Source organism: Phyllobates terribilis, unplaced genomic scaffold (genome assembly GCF_046119375.1).
Source record: "Phyllobates terribilis strain yellow unplaced genomic scaffold, ASM4611937v1 Scaffold_5__5_contigs__length_657084704, whole genome shotgun sequence".
Classification (NCBI taxonomy): domain Eukaryota; kingdom Metazoa; phylum Chordata; class Amphibia; order Anura; family Dendrobatidae; genus Phyllobates; species Phyllobates terribilis.
In genome coordinates this window covers 397,571,537-397,598,812 of record NW_027362765.1, presented here as the reverse complement: position 1 = coordinate 397,598,812, position 27,276 = coordinate 397,571,537, and the positions used below count along the sequence as shown (strand labels likewise).

General features: G+C 45.0%; 1 protein-coding gene across 1 annotated transcript in view; it reads left to right on the top strand.

Annotated features, from left to right (window-relative positions):
* Positions 1-27,276, top strand: part of ADAM12 (ADAM metallopeptidase domain 12) — a 778,476-nt gene that overhangs the window by 297,261 nt on the left and 453,939 nt on the right. Inside the window, exon 4 of the mRNA XM_073685043.1 lies at positions 9,988-10,066. Coding sequence (XP_073541144.1) covers positions 9,988-10,066 — 79 coding nt within the window. The remainder of the gene's footprint in view (positions 1-9,987; positions 10,067-27,276) is intronic.

Below are 27,276 nucleotides of genomic sequence, written 5' to 3'. Positions count from 1 at the left end.
GGGTACTTTTTCTTTTGTTCCTGCATCTCTTCATTCCACCTTCCCTGTATATAAATGTGGGGGTTTTTTTAGTCAATGTGTGTGGTCTCAAGAGTTGAGGACCACACCCATTTGGCTAAAAACTTTAGTAGGAAAGAAGAGGTGACCATATCTCAGGAACAGAGAGTCACAGAAACAAAAAAAAACCTTTGGATTCAGGAGAACAGGTTAAAAAAATGACTTATGGCAAGTGACGAGACCGCGTAAACTTTTCTGTTCAAACTTTCAAACTTTTCTTTCTTTTCACCTGGCAGTTTGGAGCGCTCTGTTTTTTTATTTATCCATCTAATCGATTCCATTCTCTAATATCTCTCATTTCATACATCTTTCAGTGACACCTGCTCATGGTCTGTGCATTCATTCTGTAACTCCGAGCCCATTCTTTTAATAATTAGGTTTATAATAATGTATTCAGCATTATTTTATGACTAGCTGAATGAATGCGGCTTCAGGAATTAGCACATCGTTCAATCATCCATCAATGTCACTCACTAATTAGCCTCTCATTTATCTCCGGTGTAATTTATTCTGTGTGTTTGGTGCTTTTCACAGTTTATCAGCTGCTGTTATTGTTGTCAGGCTGCTTGGCGATGGTGATGTATTTATGAAGGACGATCCTGGACATTAATTTCTACATATTTATCAATCATATTTCTAAAAAAAAAAAAAAAAATACTCATTATTAAAACCTGTTCTTCCATAATATAGTTCTTTTTAAGAGGCTTTCCACCCACATTACTAAATCAGTAGTTAGAGTAACAGCCAGAGTTTTTTATAATTATGTATTTTACTTACTGGCATTTTTTACATAAGTAAAACCGGAAATGTGGCCATATTGGATGTCATTTATGAAATATCTTCTAAGGAAATTATGATAAATTATAAAAAAAGGTTCCTTTTGCTATTGGTTTATATTCAGTTCCCTTGAAGAAAAGTGACAACTGAAATTACTATATTTCTTGTTGTCACTTTGGCAATAATGGCCGCCAAAAAAAAAAAAAAAGTAAAACTGTCAATATCTTGCTAATCAAAAAAAAGTTAAAACTAAATGTTAACGGCTGTTTTAACTTGGACGCTTTTTTTGTAGATCGCCCCCTTTAATTTGGAAAACTATTTTTTGAAAATCTAAGCACAGTTATTGCATACTTGTCAACTCTTAAAGACAGAAAGAGGGACATACAGTACAGACCAAAATTTTGGACACACCTTCTCATTTAGATTTTTCTGTATTTTCTTGACTATGAAAATTGTACATTCACACTGAAGGCATCAAAACTATGAATTAACACATGTGGAATTATATACTTAACAAAAAAGTGTGAAACAACTGAAAATATGTCTTATATTCTAGGTTATTCAAAGTAGCCACCTTTTGCTTTGATGACTGCTTTGCGCACTCTTGGCATTCTCTTGATGAGCTTCAAGAGGTAGTCACCGGAAATGGTCTTCCAACAATCTTGAAGGAGTTCCCAGAGATGCTTAACACTTGTTGGCCCTTTCGCCTTCACTCTGCGGTCCAGCTCACCCCAAACCATCTCGATTGGGTTCAGGTCTGGTGACTGTGGAGGCCAGGTCATCTGGCGTAGCACCCCATCACTCTCCTTCTTGGTCAAATAGCCCTTACACAGCCTGGAGGTGTGTTTGGGGTCATTGTCCTGTTGAAAAATAAATGATGGTCCAACTAAACGCAAACCGGATGGAATAGCATGCCGCTGCAAGATGCTGTGGTAGCCATGCTGGTTCAGTATGCCCTCAATTTTGAATAAATCCCCAAGAGTGTCACCAGCAAAGCACCCCCACACCATCACACCTCCTCCTCCATGCTTCACGGTGGGAACCAGGCATGTAGAGTCCATCCGTTCACCTTTTCTGCGTCACACAAAGACACGGTGGTTGGAACCAAAGATCTCAAATTTGGACTCATCAGACCAAAGCACAGATTTCCACTGGTCTAATGTCCATTCCTTGTGTTCTTTAGCCCAAACAAGTCTCTTCTGCTTGTTGCCTGTCCTTAGCAGTGGTTTCCTATCAGCTATTTTACCATGAAGGCCTGCTGCACAAAGTCTCCTCTTAACAGTTGTTAAAGAGATGTGTCTGCTGCTAGAACTCTGTGTGGCATTGACCTGGTCTCTAATCTGAGCTGCTGTTAACCTGCGATTTCTGAGGCTGGTGACTCGGATAAACTTATCCTCAGAAGCAGAAAAACTCTTGGTCTTCCTTTCCTGGGGCGGTCCTCATGTGAGCCAGTTTCTTTGTAGCGCTTGATGGTTTTTGCAACTGCACTTGGGGACACTTTCAAAGTTTTCCCAATTTTTCGGACTGACTGACCTTCATTTCTTAAAGTAATGATGGCCACTCGTTTTTCTTTACTTAGCTGCTTTTTTCTTGCCATAATACAAATGCTAACAGTCTATTCAAGTAGGACTATCAGCTGTGTATCCACCTGACTTCTGCACAACACAACTGATGGTCCCAACCCCATTTATAAGGCAAGAAATCCCACTTATTAAACCTGACAGGGCACACCTGTGAAGAGAAAACCATTTCCGGTGACTACCTCTTGAAGCTCATCAAGAGAATGCCAAGAGTGTGCAAAGCAGTCATCAAAGCAAAAGGTGGCTACTTTGAAGAACCTAGAATATAAGACATATTTTCAGTTGTTTCACACTTTTTTGTTAAGTATATAATTCCACATGTGTTAATTCATAGTTTTGATGCCTTCAGTGTAATGTACAATTTTCAAAGTCATGAAAATACAGAAAAATCTTTAAATGAGAAGGTGTGTCCAAACTTTTGGTCTGTACTGTATGTTTAAGCTACATTCCTAACCATGCCCAAATAAAAAGTGCCATAGTCAAGCCCCTTATTATTCCCACACAGTTTAAAGAAATTGTCCTCTACTTTAGCATTGATGAACTATCCTTACGATAGGGCATCAATGTGTGATCGGCCGGGGTCCGACACCCGACACCCCCGCCAATCAGCTGTTATCGGTGGTGCCGGCCGGAAGTAGTCACTTGCAGAGCTGCTCCACCTTCTGATAGTGGCCGCCACAGGGTACTACACATCCACCTCCTATTGATTTGAGTAGGAGGTGGATGTGCAGTACTAAGCCCCGGCCACTATCAGAAGAGGGCCAGCTAAGCAAGTGAGTATTTCCGGCCAACAGCTGATTGGTGGGGATGCTGGGTATCGGACCCCGGCCGATCAGACATTGATGACCTATCCTGAGGATGGGTCATCAATGAAAAAGTAGGAGACAACCTCTTTAATACCCTTTCATTGTCCCCATTCAGTATGATTTTGCACAATGCCCCTCACAAAGTAAGATACCCTAAAGATGTTCCCACACATTGATGCCTCCAAGTTGACCACTACACAGTATGAAGCCCCCCATACACATTATAATGCCCCCATAGTATCCCTCCCGCACACAGCCCCACACAATGCCCTCTACACATGATGCCTCCACAGTACTCTTTACACACATATTGTGATACCCCCACAGTGTCCTGCTATACAATGAAGCCCCACAGTCCCCCACACAGTATGATAACCTCACAGTCCCCCCACTCAGTATGATCCTTCTATACATGTAGCATGATGCTCCATAGTGTCACCTAACTCCTCCAATATGGTGCCCTTTCAGTCCATTGGCAAAAGAATAAAAAAATACTTCCCTAGCCCCATTTCCAAGAAGAGCTGAGCAGTTCTCATCTCTGCGCAGTGTGTCTCGGCATAGCAGGCGTGATATAGTGATGTCATCAAGTCTTCTCGGCTGAACCTCAGATGTTCCTCACTCCTCCATTATGTTCAATCGTATCTGCATCCAAGGATGGAAATGAAAACATTTTCTTTTGTGCAAAGAGATCATCAATAGATATGCCAAGATATAGGTCATATTTCTTGAGGGATCCAAAATTGAAAAGATGTTAAGGTATGGATGAAAAATGTCCAACTTACTCATACCTAAAGGAAGGTGTCTTAATCCCAGGCAGAGACAGGTGTGCAACCTTTGTGATTGTATAATGAGCAATACTTATCACCACTTTTGATATATGCCAACTCTTCTGGATCATCTAGGAGGCTTCAAGAAGCCTCCTGAAAAGCAGTGAACCACCAGTTGCCATGATGCCAAGCCTTGCCATCCAGTGGCATGCTCAATGCACAGGAATGGGGTACAGCCTGTGAGAAAGAGGGGTGATTCTGCAAATAGCAATTCATTGGCTCTCCTTGTGGGGTTCTTGTGGAATCGGACGCCTTATTTCTGAAGGACAACTTTGAATAATTGCCAAGTATTCATAACAGCTGAACTGTTACTTCTTTAAGCAGGACATCCCATCCCACATCCCAGGAGAATATGGCAGCACTCAGAAGTGAGCCATTATCATACTTCTATCATTGCCTATGCAAAAACATCTTACGTTATCAATGACATCTATTTTGAAGACATTTAATAAAACACTCAATATCTATTGAGGATGGGCTATTCAGCCTCATAAGCGTATTGATCTAATTAGTCTAATTAAGTTATTGCTCATGGGAGTTGGTATCACTTCTTTCATGTACTGGGATGGACGCCAATAAGAAATCAATGCCATGCTCTTTCTCTGAGCAATACATATGATTAAGTCAATGAGGAGATTAAAACTAAACATTTCTTTCATCCCTTTTAAAGTGAGATTGATGTGAGATTTACGTGCTGCATAAGTGTATACATGTAGCGTATATATGGAAAGATGGCTGCACACATAAGTAATTAATATGGAGTAGGTAGCCCCGTGCAGCTTCCGCTCTTCTGGGAAGACTTTCTACAAGATTTTGGAGGTGTCTGAGGGAATCTTTGCCCCTTCATCCAGATGAGCATTTGTGAGGTCAGACCCTGATGTTGGGGAGAGGCGGGGCTCACTATCTCTTTTCTAGGTATTGGATGGGGTTGAGGTCCGGGCTCTGTGCGGCCGGTCATGTTCTTCCACCAAACTCCCCCAATCATGACTTTATGGACCTTGTGCAATGGGCACAGTCATGGGGAACAGAAAAGAGTCTTCCCCAAACTGTTCTCACAAAGCTGAAGCTACAATTGCCCAAAATGTCTTGTGCGGAAGAATTAAGATTTCCCTTCACTGGAACTAGGGGGCCGAGGCAGCCCCCTGATAACAGCTCATAGCATTATCCTTCTCCACCATCTGCACAATGCAGGGGATAATGTTCTCCTGGAATCACCAAACCCAGACTCCTCCATCAGACGCCAGATAGGGAAGTGTGATCCATCACTGCACAAAGCACGTCTCCTCCAGAGTCCAGTGGTGGCGGCTTTTCACCACTCCATCCGACGCTCAACATTGTACTTGGTGATGTATGGCTGAATGCAGTTGCTCGGCCATGAAGCTCCCGGCGGGGCGCAGAGGTTATACGTCGGTGGCTCCAATTACAACACGGGGCTGGTATCAGGGAGCTCTGCACCACTGGCCGTTCTATCACATGTTAGTAATGGCAGAAGGCATGGCGGAGGGCAGGAAGGCAAACACAGGGGGCAGTGGGACTGGATGATGTACACAGGGGGCAGTGGGACTGGATGATGTACACAGGGGGCCGTGGGACTGGATAATGTACACAGGGGGCAGCGGGACTGGATGATGTACACAGGGGGCAGTGGGACTGGATGATGTACACAGGAGGCAGTGGGACTGGATGATGTACACAGGGGGAAGTGGGACTGGATGATGTACACAAGGGGCAGTGGGACTGGATGTTGTACACAGGGGACAGTGGGACTGGATGTTGTACACAGGGGGCAGTAGGACTGGATGATGTACACAGGAGGCAGTGGGACTGGATTATGTACACAGGGGGCAGTGGGACTGGATGATGTACACAGGGGGCAGTGGGACTGGATGTTGTACACAGGGGGCAGTGGGACTGGATGAAGAACCTGAATTCAATTATTAAGATGTGCGGCCCAACACTTTTGTCTATATAGCGTGGATCAGATCTGCATCCTGAACTATGGTTTGTCATGTACATTGCAAACACACAGGAAATATAAAATCTCATAGTTTCCGTAAATTATGTCCATAGTAATAAATAATTGGCTCCAAGTCAGCTTCAAATGTAGTTGACTTCTGCTGGACGTACAGGACTGAAATCCATGCCAGAACCTGGGCCCACCGGAGGTGCCACCTATACTCTAGTTGACCAGTCCACCCTTGGAATAAAATTAGACAGATAAATAAATGCTGTATATATTAGAAAGACTGGATTTACCCTGATGGAACAGCACCTGCTAAATAAATAACATATATTAATACTTTGAGCAGTATGCAGTCATATGTAAATAAACTGTATTCATATATTAAAAAGAATCTATCTCCAGGTTTTTGTTATGGAATCTGATAGCAGCATACAGTAATGTGGAGGAAGAGACCTTGATTCCAGCAATGTGTCACTTACTGGGCTGCTTGCTGAGATTTTGATAAAATCGTTGTTTTCTCTGCTGCAGATCTAGCAGAGCTCGGAATGCTGAGCTGTGTATAACCCCGCCCACACCACTGATTGACAGCTGCCTGTATACACTGTGCATAGGCAGAAAGCTTCTAATTAGTGTTGGGGGCAGGGTAGTAAAGACACACATAACTTAGGTGTAGCCTATTCGATGGGCCTATGAGAGACATGGGATGGAAGGATAGATGGATGGATAGATAGTCAGATATATATGGATAGATGGTTGGATGGATGGATAGACGGTTGGATGGATGGATAGACCTTTGGATAGACGGTTGGATGGATGGATAGATGGTTGGTTGGATGGATGGATAGATGGTCGGATGGATGGATAGACCTTTGGATGGTTGAATGGATAGACGGTTGGATAGACGGTTGGATGGATAGACGGTTGGATGGATGGATAGACGGTTGGATGGATAGATGGTTGGATGGATGGATAGACGGTTGGATGGATGGATAGATGGTTGGATGGATAGATGGTTGGATGGATGGATAGACGGTTGGATGGATGGATAGACGGTTGGTTGGATGGATAGACGGTTGGTTGAGTGGATGGATGGATGGATAGACGTTTGGATGGATGGATAGACGGTTGGATGGATGGATAGACGGTTGGTTGGGTGGATGGATGGATGGATAGGCGTTTGGTTGGATGGATGGATGGATAGACGTTTGGTTGGATGGATGGATGGATAGACGGTCGGATGGATGGATAGACCTTTGGATGGTTGGATGGATAGACGGTTGGATGGATAGACGGTTGGATGGATAGACGGTTGGATGGATAGACGGTTGGATGGATAGACGGTTGGATGGATAGATGGTTGGATGGATAGATGGTTGGATGGATAGACGGTTGGATGGATAGACGGTTGGATGGATAGATAGATGGTTGGATGGATGGATAGACGGTTGGATGAATGGATAGAAGGTTGGCTGGATGGATAGACGGTTGGCTGGATGGATAGACGGTTGGCTGGATGGATAGACGGTTGGCTGGATGGATAGACGGTTGGCTGGATGGATGGATGGATGGATGGATGGATAGATGGATGGATAGATAATTAGATAGTTGGCGGATAGGCTGACTTCTCCGCTACATCAGGTTCCTGCGAATCAATTCACTCATGTGAAATATTAGAACAGATTGATGATAAGACAGATCAGATTTATAGATATTAAGATAGATTTTTTATATATATGGGGATAGAGATAGATATTTTCCAGGCCACACTGATCAATTTATTAGCTGAGAATTGAGCTGTGTTTCCTGCATTTATGAGGAATAGTCCTAGCATCAAGTGTAATATAATCAAGGAGATGAGAGCCGCAAGGTCAATGACCCAGCTTGTGCCATTACCAATAAATTAGATTCTGCATCAGAATTGTTCTGGAGAATGAATTAGATTACAGATAAGAATGAGCCTGACACTACTTTATACCTGCACCTGCTGCCTGATTCCGCTCCAGCCGAACACAACTGATCAGAATGTAAATGTTTTACTGGAGACAGATTGGCCCGATAACATGTTGTTTATGAATGGATTTATTCTATTACATCCGCAAAATAACAATTATTGCCACATTCAGAATGAGACAAATCGTAGAATATTCCGAGTACTACTAAAATATAAAGTCAATCCAGTTATTATGACACAAATGCCACAACCATTTCATATCACAGATCGGTGGGGTCCCGGTGGTCTGTCCCGAGAATTCACATATTGATGATCTATCGTTAGTATAGGTCATCCATTTCTTTCCATGAAAGACTATTAAAAGGGGATCTCAAGCCAAAAACGAAAATTTTACATTCACCTGTATAAGAAATGTCTGCAGTGAGAGATTTTTAGTGCATAGTTGGGCTGCAGAAATCCGGCAACATTTTTCCATTGTTTATAAAATGGTGAAATAATCAGCAATAAAATCTGCAAGCATAAATCTCCAGGATTTTATCACTAAATTGGATTTTGAAGTGGAGTTACTGAGATTTTTTCCGCAGTAAATTCCCATAATCTGAATAGATACACAGGAAGAAGGTCCTGGCAGGGCTCTACCTAGATGGATCTCTGAATCACAGTTTACACACAATGTTTTCTAAGTAAGCAGACACAGCACTTATGTAATATATACTCTGCAACATGCAGGTAGGATTTTTTGTTTTGTTTTTTGGGGGCTCATCGACATTTACAGGATGGATCATAAATTAATAATCGCTGTGGGATCCACCACTGGAAGCCCCACCAATCATGAGAAGACACTATCACATAGTATGGCCCCACATTGGGGGCACATAGTAAAATTTATTGGACCAACAGGGATGGCATATCTGCCAACAATACAGATTTTTCAAATACATTCTTTAATATGTAAGCCCCACCCTAATGTGTTTGGTCCCGCTAAGGTCAGAGTCCCTGGTAGACTTCAAATCTCCCTCTGCTTCCAACACTAATGCTGGTTAGTATAAGGTATGGGGTAGCCTAGTGATTTTATTCCTCTATCTCTATCAGTTCAATAAGCAATGAATTAATTAAGTTAAATTATGCAGGGACCTTAATTATTGTGATCAGTGGGGATTCCAATGTTGGGACCCCCAAAGAGCAACTGAACAGATGACAACTGGTTTTTGGGTGTCAAGCACTTTAAGGGGCAGTATTCTTTTTCATATCTGTAATGTAAATGTTTGGATTTCTGTTCCTTTTGTCCAAAATTATATGTAATCAGGATACATTCGGTGATACAAATGATCAAGAAATGGAGAAATAAGCGCAGCACGGTGGCTCAGTGGTTAGCACTGTAGCGCTGGGGTCCAGGGTTCAAATCCCACCAAGGACGACATCTGGAAGGAGTTTGTAGGTTCTCCCCGTATTTGCGTGGGTTTCCTTCGGGTTCTCCGGTGCTTCCTACATTCCAAAGACATAATGATAGGGAATCTAGATTGTGAGCCCCAATGGGGACAGTGATGATGGTGTCAGTAAAGTGCTGTATAAGCGAGTAAAATAAATAATGAGGGGGCAAATACTTTTTTACGGCACTTTAAGGGTGCCCAGTAGCGCACCTGGAACATTGAAGCTTATGTTCCCGGACTTTGATGCTAATTCTGACACTTTTTCTGCCACTGTTTTGAAGATAGAATGTAGTTGGATTGTAGAAATGAAGCATAAATAATCGCCGGACTCGGAGATGTTTCCTGGTGAATCGAGCCAAGGCAGATTTTATACTCCCATTTAATTACTCTATTTCCCATATGATAATTAATTTCAATTTCTGCCATTTATAACTCAAAGTGGAGATTTTCTTGAAAACACAGATGGTGATTACCCGTTCTTCTATTTTCATATTTTCAATGAGCGCTTTCATGTCTTGTAATGGAAATAAGATGGTGAAATATGTGGCTCTTTTTTATGCCTGAGCTAATAATACAAATTCTTCATTATTTTTTAGGGGATTGTTCGCTGGGAATTTCACTACAACCCACTTCACAGAAGACGGGACTGCGGTGATCACCTCGCACAATCATACGGTACGGTTCTCATTGTTGTACATGCGCTGCGCTCTGTAAGTAGCAAGGTAATTAGCAGATGAATGAGAGACGGCTGCAGTAATATTCTCTTATTTCTCTGCAAAATACAACAACAAGAGGTAAGAAAATTAATTTAGCTGGACCCTGGATCAGCATCCAGGTCAGTATCCTCTGGCTGCTTGGTGGGAGCCCTGGCCATTGCCTCCTTCATGCTGGCATCTCAGGCTACACTTTTGATTAGCCAGCGTGGCGTGACATTGTGTGTCACACCGCATTGATGACATCTCTCCAAAAGATGAGCTGGTGTGACGCCCTCCCTGAGCAAATGGGGGGGCGGGGTACTCGGAGCCGGGCCTTGCAGGTGTGGTAGGGGTGCAGTCGTGGCCTTGACCCGTTCCGTGCCCAGGGCTGTCACATGAAAAATGGGCTTTTGGATGAGTGGTTGTTCGACTACTCCACCTGTGGTTTCTGGTGAAGGCCACCAGCGCTGCGACAGTCCTCTGAGGCTGGTGTTCTGTCAGCTTAGTTGGTACTACTCCCCACAGGCGGAGTAGGCCTCAGGGCAGTGAACAAGATCTGGATAGTTGTGGTGGGTGCAGTGCCGCGCAGGAATGAACAAACTGAGGCAGTAGGTGAAGTTATCCAAGCTTTACTCACTTTGGTGAAGTAGCAGCTGCAAATATTCTCTCTGCTTCTCGTGGTGCGCTGCGGCCACCAGGAAGGGGGTTCAGCACTCCCCAGGTAGACCAGGAGCACCCGACAAGACCCCGCTGGTGTGTTCCTCTCCTTAGTAAGTTCTCCCACTGAGTCTTCTCCTGACGGTGTGTGGTATGAACATGGTGTAAGGCCGGGTCCCTCTGGGTAAACGCAGATTGAGAGATACAGGTGGCGACTCCACTCCGTCCGTAGCCCCCTTGGATCCACTAAGCCTCCGGGCTTTTCTGACTGAGACGTGAAGTGACAAAGTCAGATATCAGGGGCCGGTTACCCCTTTTGCAGCAGGAATCCTTCTGGCTAGGCCAGCGTGAAGAATACAGGTGGCGACTCCACTCGGTCCGTATCCCCCTGGGATCCTTTTGCCTGTAGAGCGTGTCTACTCTCCTCCCCTCCAAGGCCTTCTTAGAACGGGACCCTGACCGGGCAGAGACACTTTTTAACTCAGACCCGCTCCTCGTCTCAAGGCCAGAGAACGAGGACCGTGAATCTTCAGCCAGCTACAGACTCTTGCTGGACCCTGACAGAAGACCCACAATCAAAGACCTTGAACTTAAGATGGCCATATATTATATATGATTCTATAAGAGCTTCCTGTAAGTGTTTCCTCCACCCTCACCCACTACTTGGTTCCCCCTATCTTTGGTTCCCCCCATCTCCTCTGTCCCAGGCTGGGGCAGCACCCTGGTCCATTTAGGCCCCCTACAGGACAGGAGTGGTGTAGTGTTGAGTGTGAAGTGGGGGTCCTGTGTGATGCTCCATCCTTACCTGGAAGAGGAGATACCACACCTCTTACTGAGGTGCAGTACCCCTGTGGCGACTGAACCCTCAGGGGCGCCACACTGGGAATATCCTCAGGTAGGAGGAGGTTCACATGCTATGGACTACTGACCTGGCCACTGGACCAGGGTCCGCCAAAATTATTTGCAGATCTCCAAAGGAGGAGCTGAGGATGTCTCAAGGTAGGAGGCGGTTCACATGCCATGGACTACTAACCTGGTCACTGGATCAGGGTCCTCCAAAATTATTTGCTCATTTCCAAAAGAAGAGCTGGGGATATCTCCAGGTAGGAGGTGGTTCACATGCCATGGACTACTGACCTGGTCACTGGACCAGGTTCCTCCAAAATAACTTGCTCATCTCAAATACCAATGAATGCAAATGTAAACATGAAATACAAGAGCATACATACAAAAAAGAGAGGGGAAAATAGCAAAGAATAGACTGGTCCTCCATTCCGGGGTCATGGTTTACTCACCCAGGAAAGAAGGCAGGAGGGTCTCATTTTGGTATCTTCATTGCACAGTCACATCTCTACTGGGGCCTGATCCAGCAACGTCTTCTTCTGTCACCAGGTGCCACAGTACCCACCCTGCGCGTTACTCTTGTGATGGTGGAGATGGCCAGAATCTCTGGCAGAGCAAATTGCCTCTTCAGAGAAGAAGAGGACTTGATCTATAGCGCCACCTATTGGAAGTAGAGATCTAAATAGTCAATATCGACCCTTTAACGACTCTTGCCATATGACTTGGGAAAAAAGCCAAACCAGAATCTCAATTTGCGGACATGATGTTTCGGGATGTTGCCCCGCATCAGAACAAAGCATGAGATCTGATTTGGCTGTATGAGAGGCTTCTGGCTGGGATCTAAGGGGTAACGATTCTTCTTATGGACAGTGACATGCCTGGTATGCCAGTGTAAGGAGGTTTATAAGCCATGCAGTGTTCCTCTGAGAAATAAAATTTTATCCTAAGCCATATAGCAAGGCTCGTTAAAGGGTTGATATTGACTTGACTTTTAGGATTGCTACTACCAATAGGTGGCAATAGAGTTCTAGTCCTCTTCCTCTCTGAAGAGGAAATTTGCAGAATTAATTTCCCAGAGGAGCATTACATGGCCTATAAGCTTCCTTACACTGGCATGCCAGGCATGTCACTCTCCACAAGGAGAAACTTTACTTCTTAGATCCTGGACAGAGCACATGCTTTTCAGCCAGAGATAAAGACCTTCCCAGCCGGGAAGAATGTGAGTGCTGACCAGCTGCTCAGCAGGAATAATCAGTTGCAGTTGCACTGAGCAGTTTCGGCCACTGTCGACACTGAGAACCGCTGATCTGATCGGTTATCACACCTCCACCGATCAGACGTTGATGACCTATCCTACGAACAGTTCATCAATGGCCTATAAGTTACCCCTCTGTGGTCAACAGGACAGCACCACACTCTACTTAAATTCCCTGTGTGCTGGGAGTTACCAGATATTGTGCTTTATCAGACTGTTCAAAGAGGAAAACAAGTACAGAACTACTTGAATATAGTCGATAGGCGCATGTGTAAATGTACCTGAATTGTTTTTGTGATAGTGCAAAATGTTAGCATTTGAAGCCCCACTTTTAATTTTGCCCAGTGCCCCACTTCCTCTAAAACCAACATTATTATGGGGTCTGTTTTGTGAAAAGTTGTTAGAATGCAAAAAAAAAAAAAAGAGTCCAGCATGCATAACTTTTTTCTTCTATCCCAAAAAAACAAAATCCAGATGGACTCCATAAAAATAAATTGAGCCCTTCCATTTCAGTTTGCATAACTGAAGCAACAGAATTCTCAGTTGTGCAAAAAAAATTAGTAACTTTTTACACCAGCTTTGCCAGCTTTTTCAAAAGTGGGTTGAGCTTAGCAGAAGGTGTTATGGGCAGAGCACATCCCAAAATATTTCACTAGAATTTACACCATGGAAGCAGTCTAAATTAGGTCAGAAATGTACTAAAGTCCATGACAGGACTGCATTGTGCTAAAATAAAAACAAATAAAATATATGCAAAAAAATAGCACAACTCAGCCAGTAAAATGCAAAGCCCCATACAGAAAAATATAACTACACATGAAAAGTTGTGACCTGTGGTTTAACTAGAGTCTGATGGGCCCCGGTACAAAATTTGGACCTGGGTCGCCACTTGAATGTTGGTCAGATATATGGGCCCTTGTAACATTCTAGATCCTATAAAGATATACATGATTGCCCCCATGTAATAATGTACCCCGTTCTGGCTTCTTTCTATAATAATGTCTCCTATCCAAGGCTCCTTCCAGTAGTAATGTTAAACATCCTGGGCCGTTTCTAGTAATAATTTCCCCATCCTGGGCCACTTTCTGGTATAATGTTCCCCATCATGTAATAATATCCCCTGTCCTGGGCCCTTTATTTAAAAATGTCACCCATCCTGGGCCCCTTCTTATAGCATTGTCCTTCATCCTAGGCAACTTCCACCAATAACGTCCCATCCTGGCCCCTTTCATTAATAATGTTCCCTGTCCTTGGCCCTTCCAGGAATAATGCCCACCATCCTATAACAATGTCCCCCATCCTGGGCCCATTCTTGGTATAATAAACCTCACTTTGGGCCCCCTCCTGGTATAATATCCCCCATCCTGCTCCGTTTCCTGGTATAATGCCCCCCATCCTATAACAATGTCCCCCATCCTTGGCCCCTTCCTGGATAATGCTCCTTATCCTGGGCCCATTCCTGGTATAATATCCCCCATCCTGGGCCCCTTCCTGGTATAATATTCCCCATCCTGGGCCCCTTCCTGGTGTAATATCCCCCATCCTTGGCCCCTTCCTGGTATAATATCCCTCATCCTGAGCCGTTTCCTGGTATAATGCCCCCCATCCTATAACAATGTCCCCCATCCTTAGCCCCTTCCTGGATAATGCTCCCTATCCTGGGCCCCTTCCTGGTGTAATATCCCCCATCCTTGGCCCCTTCCTGCTATAATGTCCCCCATCCTGGGCCTTCCATTCTTCTCCAGCACATTCTAAAGAGAAACAACAATTATTGTTACCTTCCCCCGCTTCCACGATGTACAGCCTCGTCCTCTATAGCCATGCGCTGCCCATCATGGGCAAGTCAACGTCTGCTGCCAGCTTCTGATTGCCCAGAAGCTTGTATTGCAGCACAGGGAGCCGGCAAGTCACTATTCCTTAATACATTTCGGCTGAATGTGCGTCCGAGGATACACGTCCAGGTGAAATTTGCGCAGTCATCGGCGGGCCCCCCTCCCACACGGGTCCGGTTGTGGTCACACCCTCTGCAACTGTGATTGTTACGCCCCTGGTTATGAATATTAGAAAGTGCTGTGGAATATGTTGGCGCTATAAAAATAAAAAAATATATTAATTATTATTATTCTGAAGGGAAGATTAATAAGAGAAGAAAAATGAAAAAATAAATATTTTGGTCTTTACAGCCATGCCCTATAGAACACAGTTTGGACCTCTCGTGAAAGTGTGTTTTTGGTCTGCTAGTTAACCGGTAGAATGCATTTTCCATATATATGAGAAGCCAAAAAGTAACATTTTTTGAAATGTTTTAAAATTAGCTCTTTTTTGTTTTTCTTGTTATTTTAATAACGAAATCGAAGCCTCAGAGCTAAATATACAAGGTTCGCGTGAGTTCTGCTTCATGTTGATGTGTTCAGGGTGCAAATTAATTCAGCTGAAACTGCTTGTCTCCCGGAATCCTGTATTGTAAAGAGTGAATTACATCACTGCCTGTCCCCTACGGACCATATTTATATTTCATGTTACTGATGTCCTGGGACTGAATAGTCTAGCCGGAGCCTCCAGGCAAAGAACAGCTGGAAAAGACCAAGGTTTAGACTGACTGCCGAAAATAATATATGCTCATATAAAAATTAGAAGCACTTTTAAGGTCAAAGCAATGTTAACAGCATATGTTACGGCTCTCAATATTTATCCGTAATAGAAAATCTGCTTTACTTGCAAGTTTTTTGCATTCTTATCTAATGTCCAGCAGACGACTGACATGGCTCCTCGCTGATGCAAACCCGGAATTCCTGGTCGTCTGTTTTTAAGGCTTCCTTTGTCTAAACAATTGTAGATATTTAATATCTTGGGTAATTTTTCCTTAGGTTGATCATGGGGTTTATGGGAAATAGACTTTTTGTTTTCTTTATGATTGTTGGGTGTTGTTTAAGCTACAGGTGGTAGGCGCTCATACTTTGGATAATGTTGATGTTAGAAATGAGGAGGTTTTTTTAAGAATTTGGAAAAATAAACCAGAAGAATCACTGGATGTTATCTATGGGCAGAACATAGATGCAATATATGCAGTAGTTTAACTCTTTAAGGATACAGTATATATTTTTTTATTCTTAAAGAACATTTTTTAGAGACGAACCTGCATTTGCCATGGAAGTCTATCAGCACCTTGTGATCGTCACTTTGTTTAAACCTTTAGGTGCCATGTTCGTTCTACGAGGATAATTGGCGAAGATTGAAATAATCAACCATTATTATAAATGTCTACAACAGCAGATTCCCAGGCACAACTATTCAGCCAGGCACATATAGCATAAACATCTCCCAGCAATTATGTTTTGCTTTTTTTCAAAACTGTTAATCTCACACAAGTCGTATAGGGTCATGTCAATCCACGAGGAATGGTTAAAAAATACACCTGTATTATTAAGTAAAGAATACCTAATGTATTACCTGTCTTGAGCTGCCTCAATATATAAGAAAACAGTGGATAGCCGCAGACTGATGATTTTACGAAATATGACTTTAGGAAAAAGTTCCAACAGCTGTCCCTAATTCCTGACTTTCTAGCAAAACCCTTCATTGCCCTCCTTACATGCAAAGCCATTGTGCCTTTAAAGGGGTTGTCTGAAATCCCTATCTATTTAATACCATAAGCTAAACTATTTTCTAATATACTGCACTTAAAATTTCCCAATTCTTCTTTACCTACACTATCTAAATACTTTTCTTTTTGTTTTTTCGTACTTCCTTTTTGATGACACTTAACTCAGAATCACAGTGCATGCTGCAATACTGAAACAAAGCGTCATCAGGGGCAGAGTCTGCAGTACATGCCCCTTCCCTGAAACGAAGCATCATCAGTGACCTCCGTTTCAGGGGCTGGGCTAGTCCCTGCGTGATGTGCACTGTGCACAAAGACAGTGCACTCTTTTGTCAGCTCAGATCTGCAGTGATGAGCCAAAAACAGAGCAGAGTGCACTGTCAGTGCGCCTTGTAAGACAAATACTCGGCTTGCAAAGGCCAGCGCCGCCGCGCAAGTGACGTCTTTGGGGACGGCACTGGTCTCTGCGAGCCGAGTATTCATCTTACAAGGCGCACTGACAGTGCACTCTGGTGCCGGCTTGTTACTGCTGATCTGAGCCGGTGATAGAGTGCACTGTCTTTGTGCACATCACACAGCGCATATCACTCAGTCACTCAGTGACTAGATCAGCCCTGGAAATGAAAGTCATTGACGACAATTCTTTTCATGGAGGGGTCAGGGGCTGTGGCACTGACTGCAGATTCTGCCCCCTGATGACGCTTTGTTTGAGTTTCCCATCATGCACTGGGGATTCTCAAACAAAGGATCATCAAAAAGGAAGTAGGAAAAAAAAGCAGTTAGATAGTGTAGTTAGGAAAGGATAGAGAATTTTTAATGTATATTAGAAAATAGCTTAGATTATAGTATTAATTAGATAAGGATTTAGAATGAAAATTAAAAAACTATTAAGTAAAACAGGGCTGTCCCATTATTTAGAAAGCCGGTACCAATCGATAAAAGCTTTCTAAATAATGCGACCGCGCTATTTCAGTTAAAATGACAAAATCTCATGATCGCATAACCCAGAAGTTCAGGTCCTTTACGTCAGCATTTTTTTTTTTTACAGTTATACTTAGTAAAGTCATCTGTTTGCGGCTGCCCACTGTTGACCGTTGATGGGTAGTCTACAAGATAAAGTTAGTACAATAACTAATTTTGGTTAATTATTCCTTGCACGCATAAATATTGATATTTTCGTTTTATGCGGCAGACATTTGTAAAAGTGACAAAATGGAAGTTCAGCCATATTAATTGTCACTTTTGAATGGACTTATAACATGCTCCGCTTTGTGCACGGAGGGGAAAAGTGGTAGAAGATTCTCTTTAACCACTTTTTATGGTTAGGATTTTTTGTAAAATTCATACAAAATTCTTCAAAATTTGAGATTAGTCGATACTGCATCCAGTTAAAACGTATGTCCACTTTTGAAACCAGATTTTTATTGTTCTTCGTTAGAGATTAGCAGATCTTTTGAAATTTGCCGTCTTCGCTGAATTTTCCCCAAAAATTTGATTTGCAGCACTTTCGCGTTAAACTCAATATTGGAAAGCTTGTACACGCGGGGGTGAGGAAAGTGATAGAGACTCAAAATTTTTGCATATTTTTTCCATTGAGACTATTCTTTGTTTGTTACATATACTGGAGCAATAAATATAACTGCAAAATATACAAATCCCATGTAATATTAACATTAGTGTTGAGCCACCCCCGTAGTGTTCGAGTTCGGTTCGGTTCGTCGAACACCCGTGTGTTCGCCGAACTGTTCGTCGAACTGTTCGTCGAACACCTTCGAACACCGTTAAAACCAATGGCAGGCAAACAAAAACACATAGAAACACATAGAAAACACCTTCAAAGGTGTCCAAAAGCTGACAAACTGCTCAGAAGACACAACTAACACATGGAAAAGTGACAAGTACATATAGTCATGCGAAAAGAAAAGAGGTGGAGGAGTAAAAGGAGGGGGAGACACAGATATAGGCATGTCATGCCCTTCTAAAATCCAAAAAGTGAGAAGCCGAGACGGCCAGTCCGCTCCTGCCCGTGCCACCTCCGTGTCGCCGGGTTTGTGCCAGAGCCGCGGTGAACCCTGACGGCCAGCCCCCCTCTCCCAATACTGGTGCCTGTCCGCTGGTGGGTCGAGAGAGCCCCCCTGTGGTGGAGGCAGCTCTAAGCTTTTTAATTTAAATTGTCCCTCTAATTTGAATGAATACACTTTAAATCCATTTACAAGGATCTATTGGAGGGCAAGTCTCATGCCAGCAGCCGCGTAATTCCAGCTCCAGTAGCGTCCACTAAAGCTGCTGCAGTTAAAAAGCTTTTATAAGGATCGAGCTCGGCTGTCCACCGCAAGGCATCCTAGTGCCAGTCCCAGCCCCTATGCCTTGGGGTGCCTCCTGATGCTCTTCACTGAGTATCCCGTGGTCCCGAAGCATTTCCTTTGAAAAAATTAAGTGTCCAAACTACAGGTGGTGTAGCTTGCTTAACAGCCGGGATAATCCGCTGACTAGCAGACACTGCTACTAGGCACAAAGTATTTCCTGGGCTAGATGCAGTTAAAAATTTGTAAGTAGATACTCTCGTTGGATGCTGAGAAAGCATTCCATAGAGTCTCCTGGCACGCTATATATGATTCTCTTAAAAAGCTTGGGGTAGGGGTCTAGGGGACCCTTTTATAGCCAAAATCACGGCCCTGTATCACAATACGTCACCTAGGCTGAAGATAAATGGAACTGTAGCACCGAGGGCTCGGTTGCTACAGACGTATTGCACCTCACCCAGAGGTGTGATATCTCACTCTCAGATAAGGATGGAGTGTGGATCAGGACCCGACACCTGCATGCATTACACCACATTGCCGTGGGGCAGGGCGACCAATATGCCCCTGAGAAGGGCACGACAGTCCCTGTCCCTGGCTGGAGTGGGGGGAGGGAACACTGAGGAAGGGGAACCCTGCAGTGCAGGAGCAGGGAGGAAGCAGTTCCTGGGTGCATTGAGAAGGGAGTATAAAAGGTGGGCACCATCTTAGTTCAGTGCAGAGAAGTCTGAGCAGAAGTGGCAGGGAGCAGGGGCTCTGCATGAGCTCTGCTCCGGAGGCGGGCCTAGTAACAGAGGCCCAGGCCTGCAAGAGGGAGAAGGAAGGAAGAGGAGCGGAGAAGGCTCCAGGAACGAGGAATGAAGGGATCCCAGGGGTGCGGACGGGCGAGTCGCCACCGCACGCACGAATCCACCTGCGTGGAGGGGTCAGGCCAAAGGGGGAGACCGGTCCCCGAACTAGTGGAGGCAGGAAACGACCCTCAGCTAGAAACCGGAGGCTCTGACATTTTATGTGGCGCAGCCCCTTGCTCCACCCGCTAGGAAGGCACCACATAGGGTCAGGGAAACTGGCGCCAAGTTTACCAAGAGGAGGCCCGAGGCAGCCGGACAGAAGTGTTGGTAAGAAAGGCCAGACAAAGGACACACAAAGGGGGTCCTGTGAAGCGCTCCAAAGTTATCTGGGAGTTGTCTGAGCCCCTCACCTGGTGAGCACAGTACGACGTGGGCAGCCGTTACCTGCAGACGTGGTCTGGATAATAAGAACTGTGAGTAAAGGCCCTGAACTGCATCACTGACTCCGTGTCGTTACTGCTGCTGCCCTGCACCATCACCCCCATCCTCCGCATACACTGCCCTGAGGCTATACTCCTCCCGTGGGGAGTTATGCTACGCTCTGCTGCACCCACAACACCAGCCTTAGCGGTCTGCCCTGTAGCGGCGGTTCACTCTGACCGCAATCCACGGGTGGCGTAGTCGGACATTTAAACATCAAAACCACATAAATAGTTCCGCCACTGGTTTGACCGCCCTGAGCCACGGAACCGGATCGCCGCCACGAAGACTACAACCACCAGCATCCACCAAAAAGGGTCCGGCTCCGGGTGTCCCAAGGCCCAGGGGGTGCGTCAGAACATTTTCATCACCTTTCACAATCACCAATGGGACAAGGCAGGGATGTCCTCTGTCCCCTCTCTTATACATCCTAGTGACGGAGCACCTGCTCTCATCAATTCGCCATAACCCCAATATTAGGTGGATTGAGGTGGGAGGCACCGAGTACAAGTGCTCTCTATTTGCTGATGATGTCCTAGTATATATCACTCAATCACATATATCCATCCCTGCTGTTATGGCTGAAATAGATCACTTTGTTACATGGTAAAATTTTAAAATCAATGCAGCGAAGTCTGAGGCCCTCGATGTCTCCCTCCCTAAATCCATATAGGATTCCATCCAGTCCAACTTTCCCTTTGCCTGGCCCTCACAGGGTATCAAATACTTAGGAATTCCTATTCATAGAGACCTCTCCCATCTATGTTATCTTAATTTTGGGCCCTTTATTGAACAATTCCATACAGACCACGGTTGGCAAGTTAGAACTGTAAGATTCACTACGTGAACCACTGGTGTTTTGTGGAAAAGCACATGTACACCGCGTTCCAAATTATTATGCAAAAAGTGTTTAGGAGTGATAAGGGAAGAATTTGTTTGTTTGTCAGTTAAACTCATTGATGGTGATGTGTGTCAGGGCTCTTTATATCACTGTAAGCAATTGCAGACACCTGTGCTAATTAGTTTGGCAGGTGTGTCCAATGAAAGGCAAGACTACTTAAGAAGGCTCTCTCACATTATTAAGCAGCCTACATTTTCTGCCAAAATGGGAAAGAAAAAGGATGTGTCGGCTGCTGAGAAGCAACAAATTGTGGAGTGTTTAGGTCAAGGCATGACTACAATCAACATTGTGCGATGATCAGGATGAAGTGTCTTGGCAATCAAGAAGTATGTAGCTGATTCACAGTACACACGTGTGCGTGCTGATAAGGGCAAATTGAGGACTCTTTCCTACAGGCAATTACGTCAGGTTGAAAGAGCAGCGGCAAAAAAGCCTTGTCATAGCAGCAGACAAGTTTTTGAAGCTGCTTGTGCCTCCAACGTCCCCCGAACAACAAGATGCAGGGTCCTTCAGAGGTTTGCAGCTGTGCATACGCCATCCTGTCGACCTCCTCTATCCACTTCACACAAGCAGAAACGGCTCCAGTGGGCCAAACATTACATGAAGACTGATTTCAAAACTGTTTTGTTCACGGATGAGTGCCGTGCAGCGCTCGATGGTCCAGATGAATGGAGTGGAGGATGGCTGGTTGATGGACACCCCACGCAAACACGGCTACAGCGCCAACAAGGAGGAGGTGGAGTAATGTTTTGGGCTGGAATCATGGGGAGAGAGATTGTCGGCCCCTTTAGGATCCCTGAAGGCGCTAAAGATGAACTCCATAATGTATGTGGATTTTCTCAAACAGCACTTCCTGCCATGGTTCAAGAAGAAGAACCGTGTATTTCACAGCAAGATCATTTTTCTGCATGATAATGCACCATCTCATGCTGCACATAAAACATCTGCATCTCTGGCTGATATGGGCATAAAAGGGGACAAACTTATGGTGTGACCCCCATGCTCCCCTGACCTCTACCCCATTCAGAACCTTTGGAGCATCATTAAAAGGAGTGTCTATGATGGCGGGAGGCAGTTCACATCTAAGCAACAGCTCTGGGAGGGTATTCTGTCCTCATGCAAAACAATTGAAGCAGAAACCATCCAAAACCTGACAAATTCAATGGACGAGAGAGTTCAGAAGCTCCTTTCGAACAAGGGGTCCTATGTGAAAATGTAACATCACCTAGAATAAAGTTTTGAGTTGAAAACTGTTTGATTTCAGTTTCTAACAACCTGCTAATGCTTATAATTTCAAAAATGACCATTTTTTTGGTCTTTATTAAAATGAAAAGGTTGATCGAAAAGTTTGGGGGATCTAAGAGTGTGGCAACCCAGTAGTCATGATTACTTCGAATTCTGACAATATGAGGGTCATGCTGCAGGTAGTGCAGCAAGAAGGCACTTATGTGTCTTGCGCATCTCGGAGCCCCAAAATTATTTTCCGGGCTAGATGCAGCTAAAAATTATTTTTAATTTTAAATCTGGTGAAGCTTATTATAGATGGCCTAATAGGATCAGTGCTGCACACTGCTACAAAGCCCAAATTATTTTCCAGTCAAGATACAGATAAACATGATTAGTAATTTGAAAGCTTAAAACGGTTGGTAGGGTGATTTTAACCAATCATCAAGCTTTTACTCTCCCCAGGATGACACAGGGGTAGAAAAGTCGTTTCGGATCCATGATTTGTTCATCTTTATGAACGTGAGTCTGTCTACATTATCAGTGGAGAGCCGCGTGCGCTTATCTGTCAGCACACCACCAGCAGCGCTGAACACACGTTCAGACAGAACGCTGGCTGCGGGGCATGACAAGATCTCCAAGGCGTAAGTGGCTAGCTCCGGCCATTTATCCAGATTGGAAGCCCAAAAAGAGCAAGGGTCCAGTGACACAGTCGTGGCTTCAATGTTTACTTGGAGATACTCCTGTACCATCGTCTCTAGGCGTTGACTATGTGTCAGACTTCTTGTCTCCTGTGGCCTTGCAAAGGATGGGCTAAAAAAGTGGTGAAATGATTCCGCAAAATTGATGTTACCAGCAGATACTGTGGTTCTGTTACGGTTTGAGTGCTGAACACTTGACGGTCCCACGGTTGGCAAGTTGGAACTGTGAGATTCACTACGTGCACCACTGGTATTTTGTGGAAAAGCACATGTAAGATTCTGCAACAGTCTCTGCTGATACTCCTGCATGCGTGCATCCCTTTCTATGGCAGGAATAATTTCTGCAAATTTACTTTTGTACCGGGGATCTAACAGTGTGGCAACCCAGTAGTCAGGATTATTTCTAATTCTCACAATTCGAGGGTCATGTTGCAGGTAGTGCAGCAAGAAGGCACTCATGTGTGTTGCGCATCCAGGAGCACCAAGTCCCTGTTGTGTTGGTGGCGAGGTAACAATCATGCTTCCTTCCTCTGTCCTCTCCCCCCAACCTCGCACAACAGAAATGTGATCAAGGTCTCCCTCATCTGATGAGTCTTCCATCAGTTCGTCCTCCACTTCTTCCTGGGCTCCTGCACCTTCCTCACTAGTTTGGCTGCTACCATGCGCCCTGGTAAAATCATCTCCCCCACCCTCACATGCCTGCCGCCCTGGTGCTGCCGACCGTCTGGACCTTGCAGATGTTAGCCCTTCCGCATACAACTCCTCCTCCTCTACTTCCTCCACCTCCTCTTGTGCCACCACCTGACTCCGAATTCTGTTTAACATGTGCTCCAGCATGTAAATCACCGGAATAGTCATGCTGATAATGGCATCGTCAGCACTAAACATCTTCGTCGCCATTTCAAAACTGTGCAGAAGGGTGCATAGGTCCCTGATCTGAGACCACTCCTCCAGCGTGATTTGCCCCACCTCTGAATCTCGTTGGCCCAGGCTATACGTCAGAACGTATTGCACCAGGGCTTGTCGGTGCTGCCACAGTCGCTGCAACATGTGCAGAGTTGAATTCCACCGGGTAGGCACATCGCATTTTAGCCGGTGAAGTGGCAGGCCCAACGACTTCTGTAGAGATGTAAGTCGCTGAGCTGCGGGATGCGAACGGCGGAAGTGAGCACACAGCGACCGTGCCCTCTGCAGAAGGCCATCTAGTCTGGGATAGTGGGCTAAAAATTGCTGGACAACCAGGTTCAACACGTGAGCCATACAAGGCACGTGTGTGACATTGCCCCGGCGAAGGGCCGCACCCAGGTTTGCAGCATTGTCGCACACGGCCTTCCCTGGTTTCAGGTCCAGTGGAGACAACCATTCATGAAATTGGTTCTCCAGAGCTGACCACAACTCCTCAGCTGTGTGACTCACATTTCCCAGACATTTCAATGTAAAAACCGCCTGATGACGTTGAGCCCTACTGCCAGCATAGTAAGGAGGTGTGCAGGATCCCTTCTGCGCAGTTAGAAAGCTTGTGGCATGACCAGACAGGCTTTGGGTGCAGGTGGAAGACCGAGAGGAGGTTGAGGAGGCAGAAGCAGTGGAGGAAAAATGACATAAAGAGGATTGACGCACAACTCATGGGGACGGCAAGACTTGGACAGCAGCCCCTTGTCCTGCTGTCACCATAGTTACCCAGTGCCCAGTCAGCGACATGTAACGCCCCTGTCCATGCCTACTCGTCCAAGTGTCTGTGGTGAAATGCACCCTGTCACACACAGAGTTTCTCAAAGAAGCGGTGATGTTGTGTGCGACATGCTGGTGGAGCGCAGGCACACCTTTCTTTGAGAAGTAGTGCCGACTGGGCATCTGGTACTGGGGCACTGCGACGGACATAAGGTCTCGAAAATCCTCTGTGTCCACCAGGCGGAAAGGCAGCATTTCTGTAGCCAAGAGCTTGCAGATGGTGAAATTCAACCTCTTAGCTTTCTCATGGCTAGGAGGAAATGGTCTTTTACTTGTCCACATCTGAGGGACCGAGGGCTGGCTATTGTGCTTAGACGGGGTTGATAAGGGTGTCCCCGGCAAACTGCCGGTCTGTGAGGAAGATGCAGGCGGACATGTTAGGTTGCCTTGATCCAAAGGTGGTGCTATCGATGTCGGACAGCGCTCAAGACCAGCTGGTGTTACCACCTCCAAAGAAAATGATGACCTGCCAATCACGCTGGCTGTTGCGGGTAAAGAGGTGGCAGGTCTGCGCCCCAAAACAGGTGTGACTGCTGTCCCCCCAGTCACAGAGGATGAAGAGGCCGCGGATGCACAAGATATGGCAGACGGTGGTTGGCCCGGCCGGCTAGACCGCATTGTAGCACACTGAGCTTCCCACTGCAACTTATGCTTCATGTCCATGTGCCGGTTCATGCATGAAGTACTCAAACTATGTATTTTTTGGCCTCTACTTAGCTTTTGCTGACAAATGTTACAGATAACACGAGTTGGGTCATCTTTATCGATCTGAAAAAATGCCCAGGCTATGCAAGGCTTAGCACCCATGCGACCTGAAGAGCCACCACGACTTGTGGTGAGAGGCAGAGTTGTGTTTGAGGATGCAGTTGTTGACGTGCTTCCAGTACTACGTCTCTGTCCAGGAAGGCGCAACCTGACCTCGTCGTCACTAGCATCTTCCTCCACCTCCTCTGCTGACCTCATCTCTTGGCTGACTGTGGGTTGACAGTAAGTGGGATCTCCGACCTCATCATCATCACCCTGTGCGTTATCACACCCGTCGTCCTCAGAGCCAACCTGTTCCTGCCCTGACAAAAAACTAAAGTTGTCGCTCCAATCAGGTATTTGAGTCTTATCATCGTCTTCCTCATTGTCTCCACCAACAGGAGTTACAGTTTGGGAATGAGGGTCTACATTATGGTCAGAACCTTCTGCGTCTGGTCCTGGATCCGACTCATAAAGATTCTGGGCATCAGTGCAGATCATTTCCTCGTCTGGATTCACAGAAGCGCTGGAGTCGACCTCTGATTCCCAGGCTATAGTATGAGTAAACAGCTCTGCAGACTCAACCATCTGTTCTACCTCATACTCAGACGGGCAGCTGGAGATTTGGGAGCTGTGAGGAAGCAAGTGCGATTTGGGTGACACCTTTGAGGACTGGAGTATTTGTGATGTTGAAGTTGATGTGGAGGAGAGCCCACTTAAAGGAGCACTTGATATCCGTTGAAGCACCTGCTGTTTTTGTGCCTCATCTGGAATTTGTAGCGATTGGCGTGGCCGTAAGAAAGGGATCTTATCACATTGTCCGCTAAAAGAAGTAGACATTTTAGTTTGGCTGGAAGATGGTCTTTCTTCTGCACCTACCCCACGGACACAACCTTTTTTCCCCTTCCCAACACGCCTATTCCCCTTTCCACCAGCAGCAGGCCTTTTTCCACTCATTTTGGTGGTTAACTAATTCACAACTCTGGAGTTGTTTGCACAAAAAAACAATGGATGGTAACCGAGCAGAGCTGAGTGGCCAAACTGTGGTATTAGGCCAAAACTATTGGCTGGGTTAGATGCAGAAAAAAATTATTTTTAATTTGCAACCTGATGGAGGTCAGTATAGATGGACTAATAGACCAAGTCCCACACACCGCTAGAAGCCCAAATATTTTTTCAGAGCTAGATGCAGAAAATTTTTTTATTCAATTTGCAACCTGATGGAGGTCAGTATAGATGGACTAATAGACCAAGTCCCACACACTGCTAGAAGCCCAAATATTTTTTCAGAGCTAGATGCAGAAAAAAATTATTTTTAATTTGCAACCTGATGGAGGTCAGTATAGATGGACTAATAGAACAAGTCCCACACGCTGCTAGAAGCCCAAATATTTTTTCAGAGATAAATGAAGAAAAAAATTATTTTTAATTTGCAACCTGATGGAGGTCAGTATAGATGGACTAATAGACCAAGTCCCACACACTGCTAGAAGCCCAAATATTTTTTCAGAGCTAGATGCAGAAAAAAATTATTTTTAATTTGCAACCTGATGGAGGTCAGTATAGATGGACTAATAGACCAAGTCCCACACACCGCTAGAAGCCCAAATATTTTTTCAGAGCTAGATGCAGAAAAAAATTATATTCAATTTGCAACCTGATGGAGGTCAGTATAGATGGACTAATAGACCAAGTCCCACACACTGCTAGAAGCCCAAATATTTTTTCAGAGCTAGATGCAGAAAAAAATTATTTTTAATTTGCAACCTGATGGAGGTCAGTATAGATGGACTAATAGACCAAGTCCCACACACTGCTAGAAGCCCAAATATTTTTTCAGAGCTAGATGCAGAAAAAAATTATTTTTAATTTGCAACCTGATGGAGGTCAGTATAGATGGACTAATAGACCAAGTCCCACACACCGCTAGAAGCCCAAATATTTTTTCAGAGTTAGATGCAG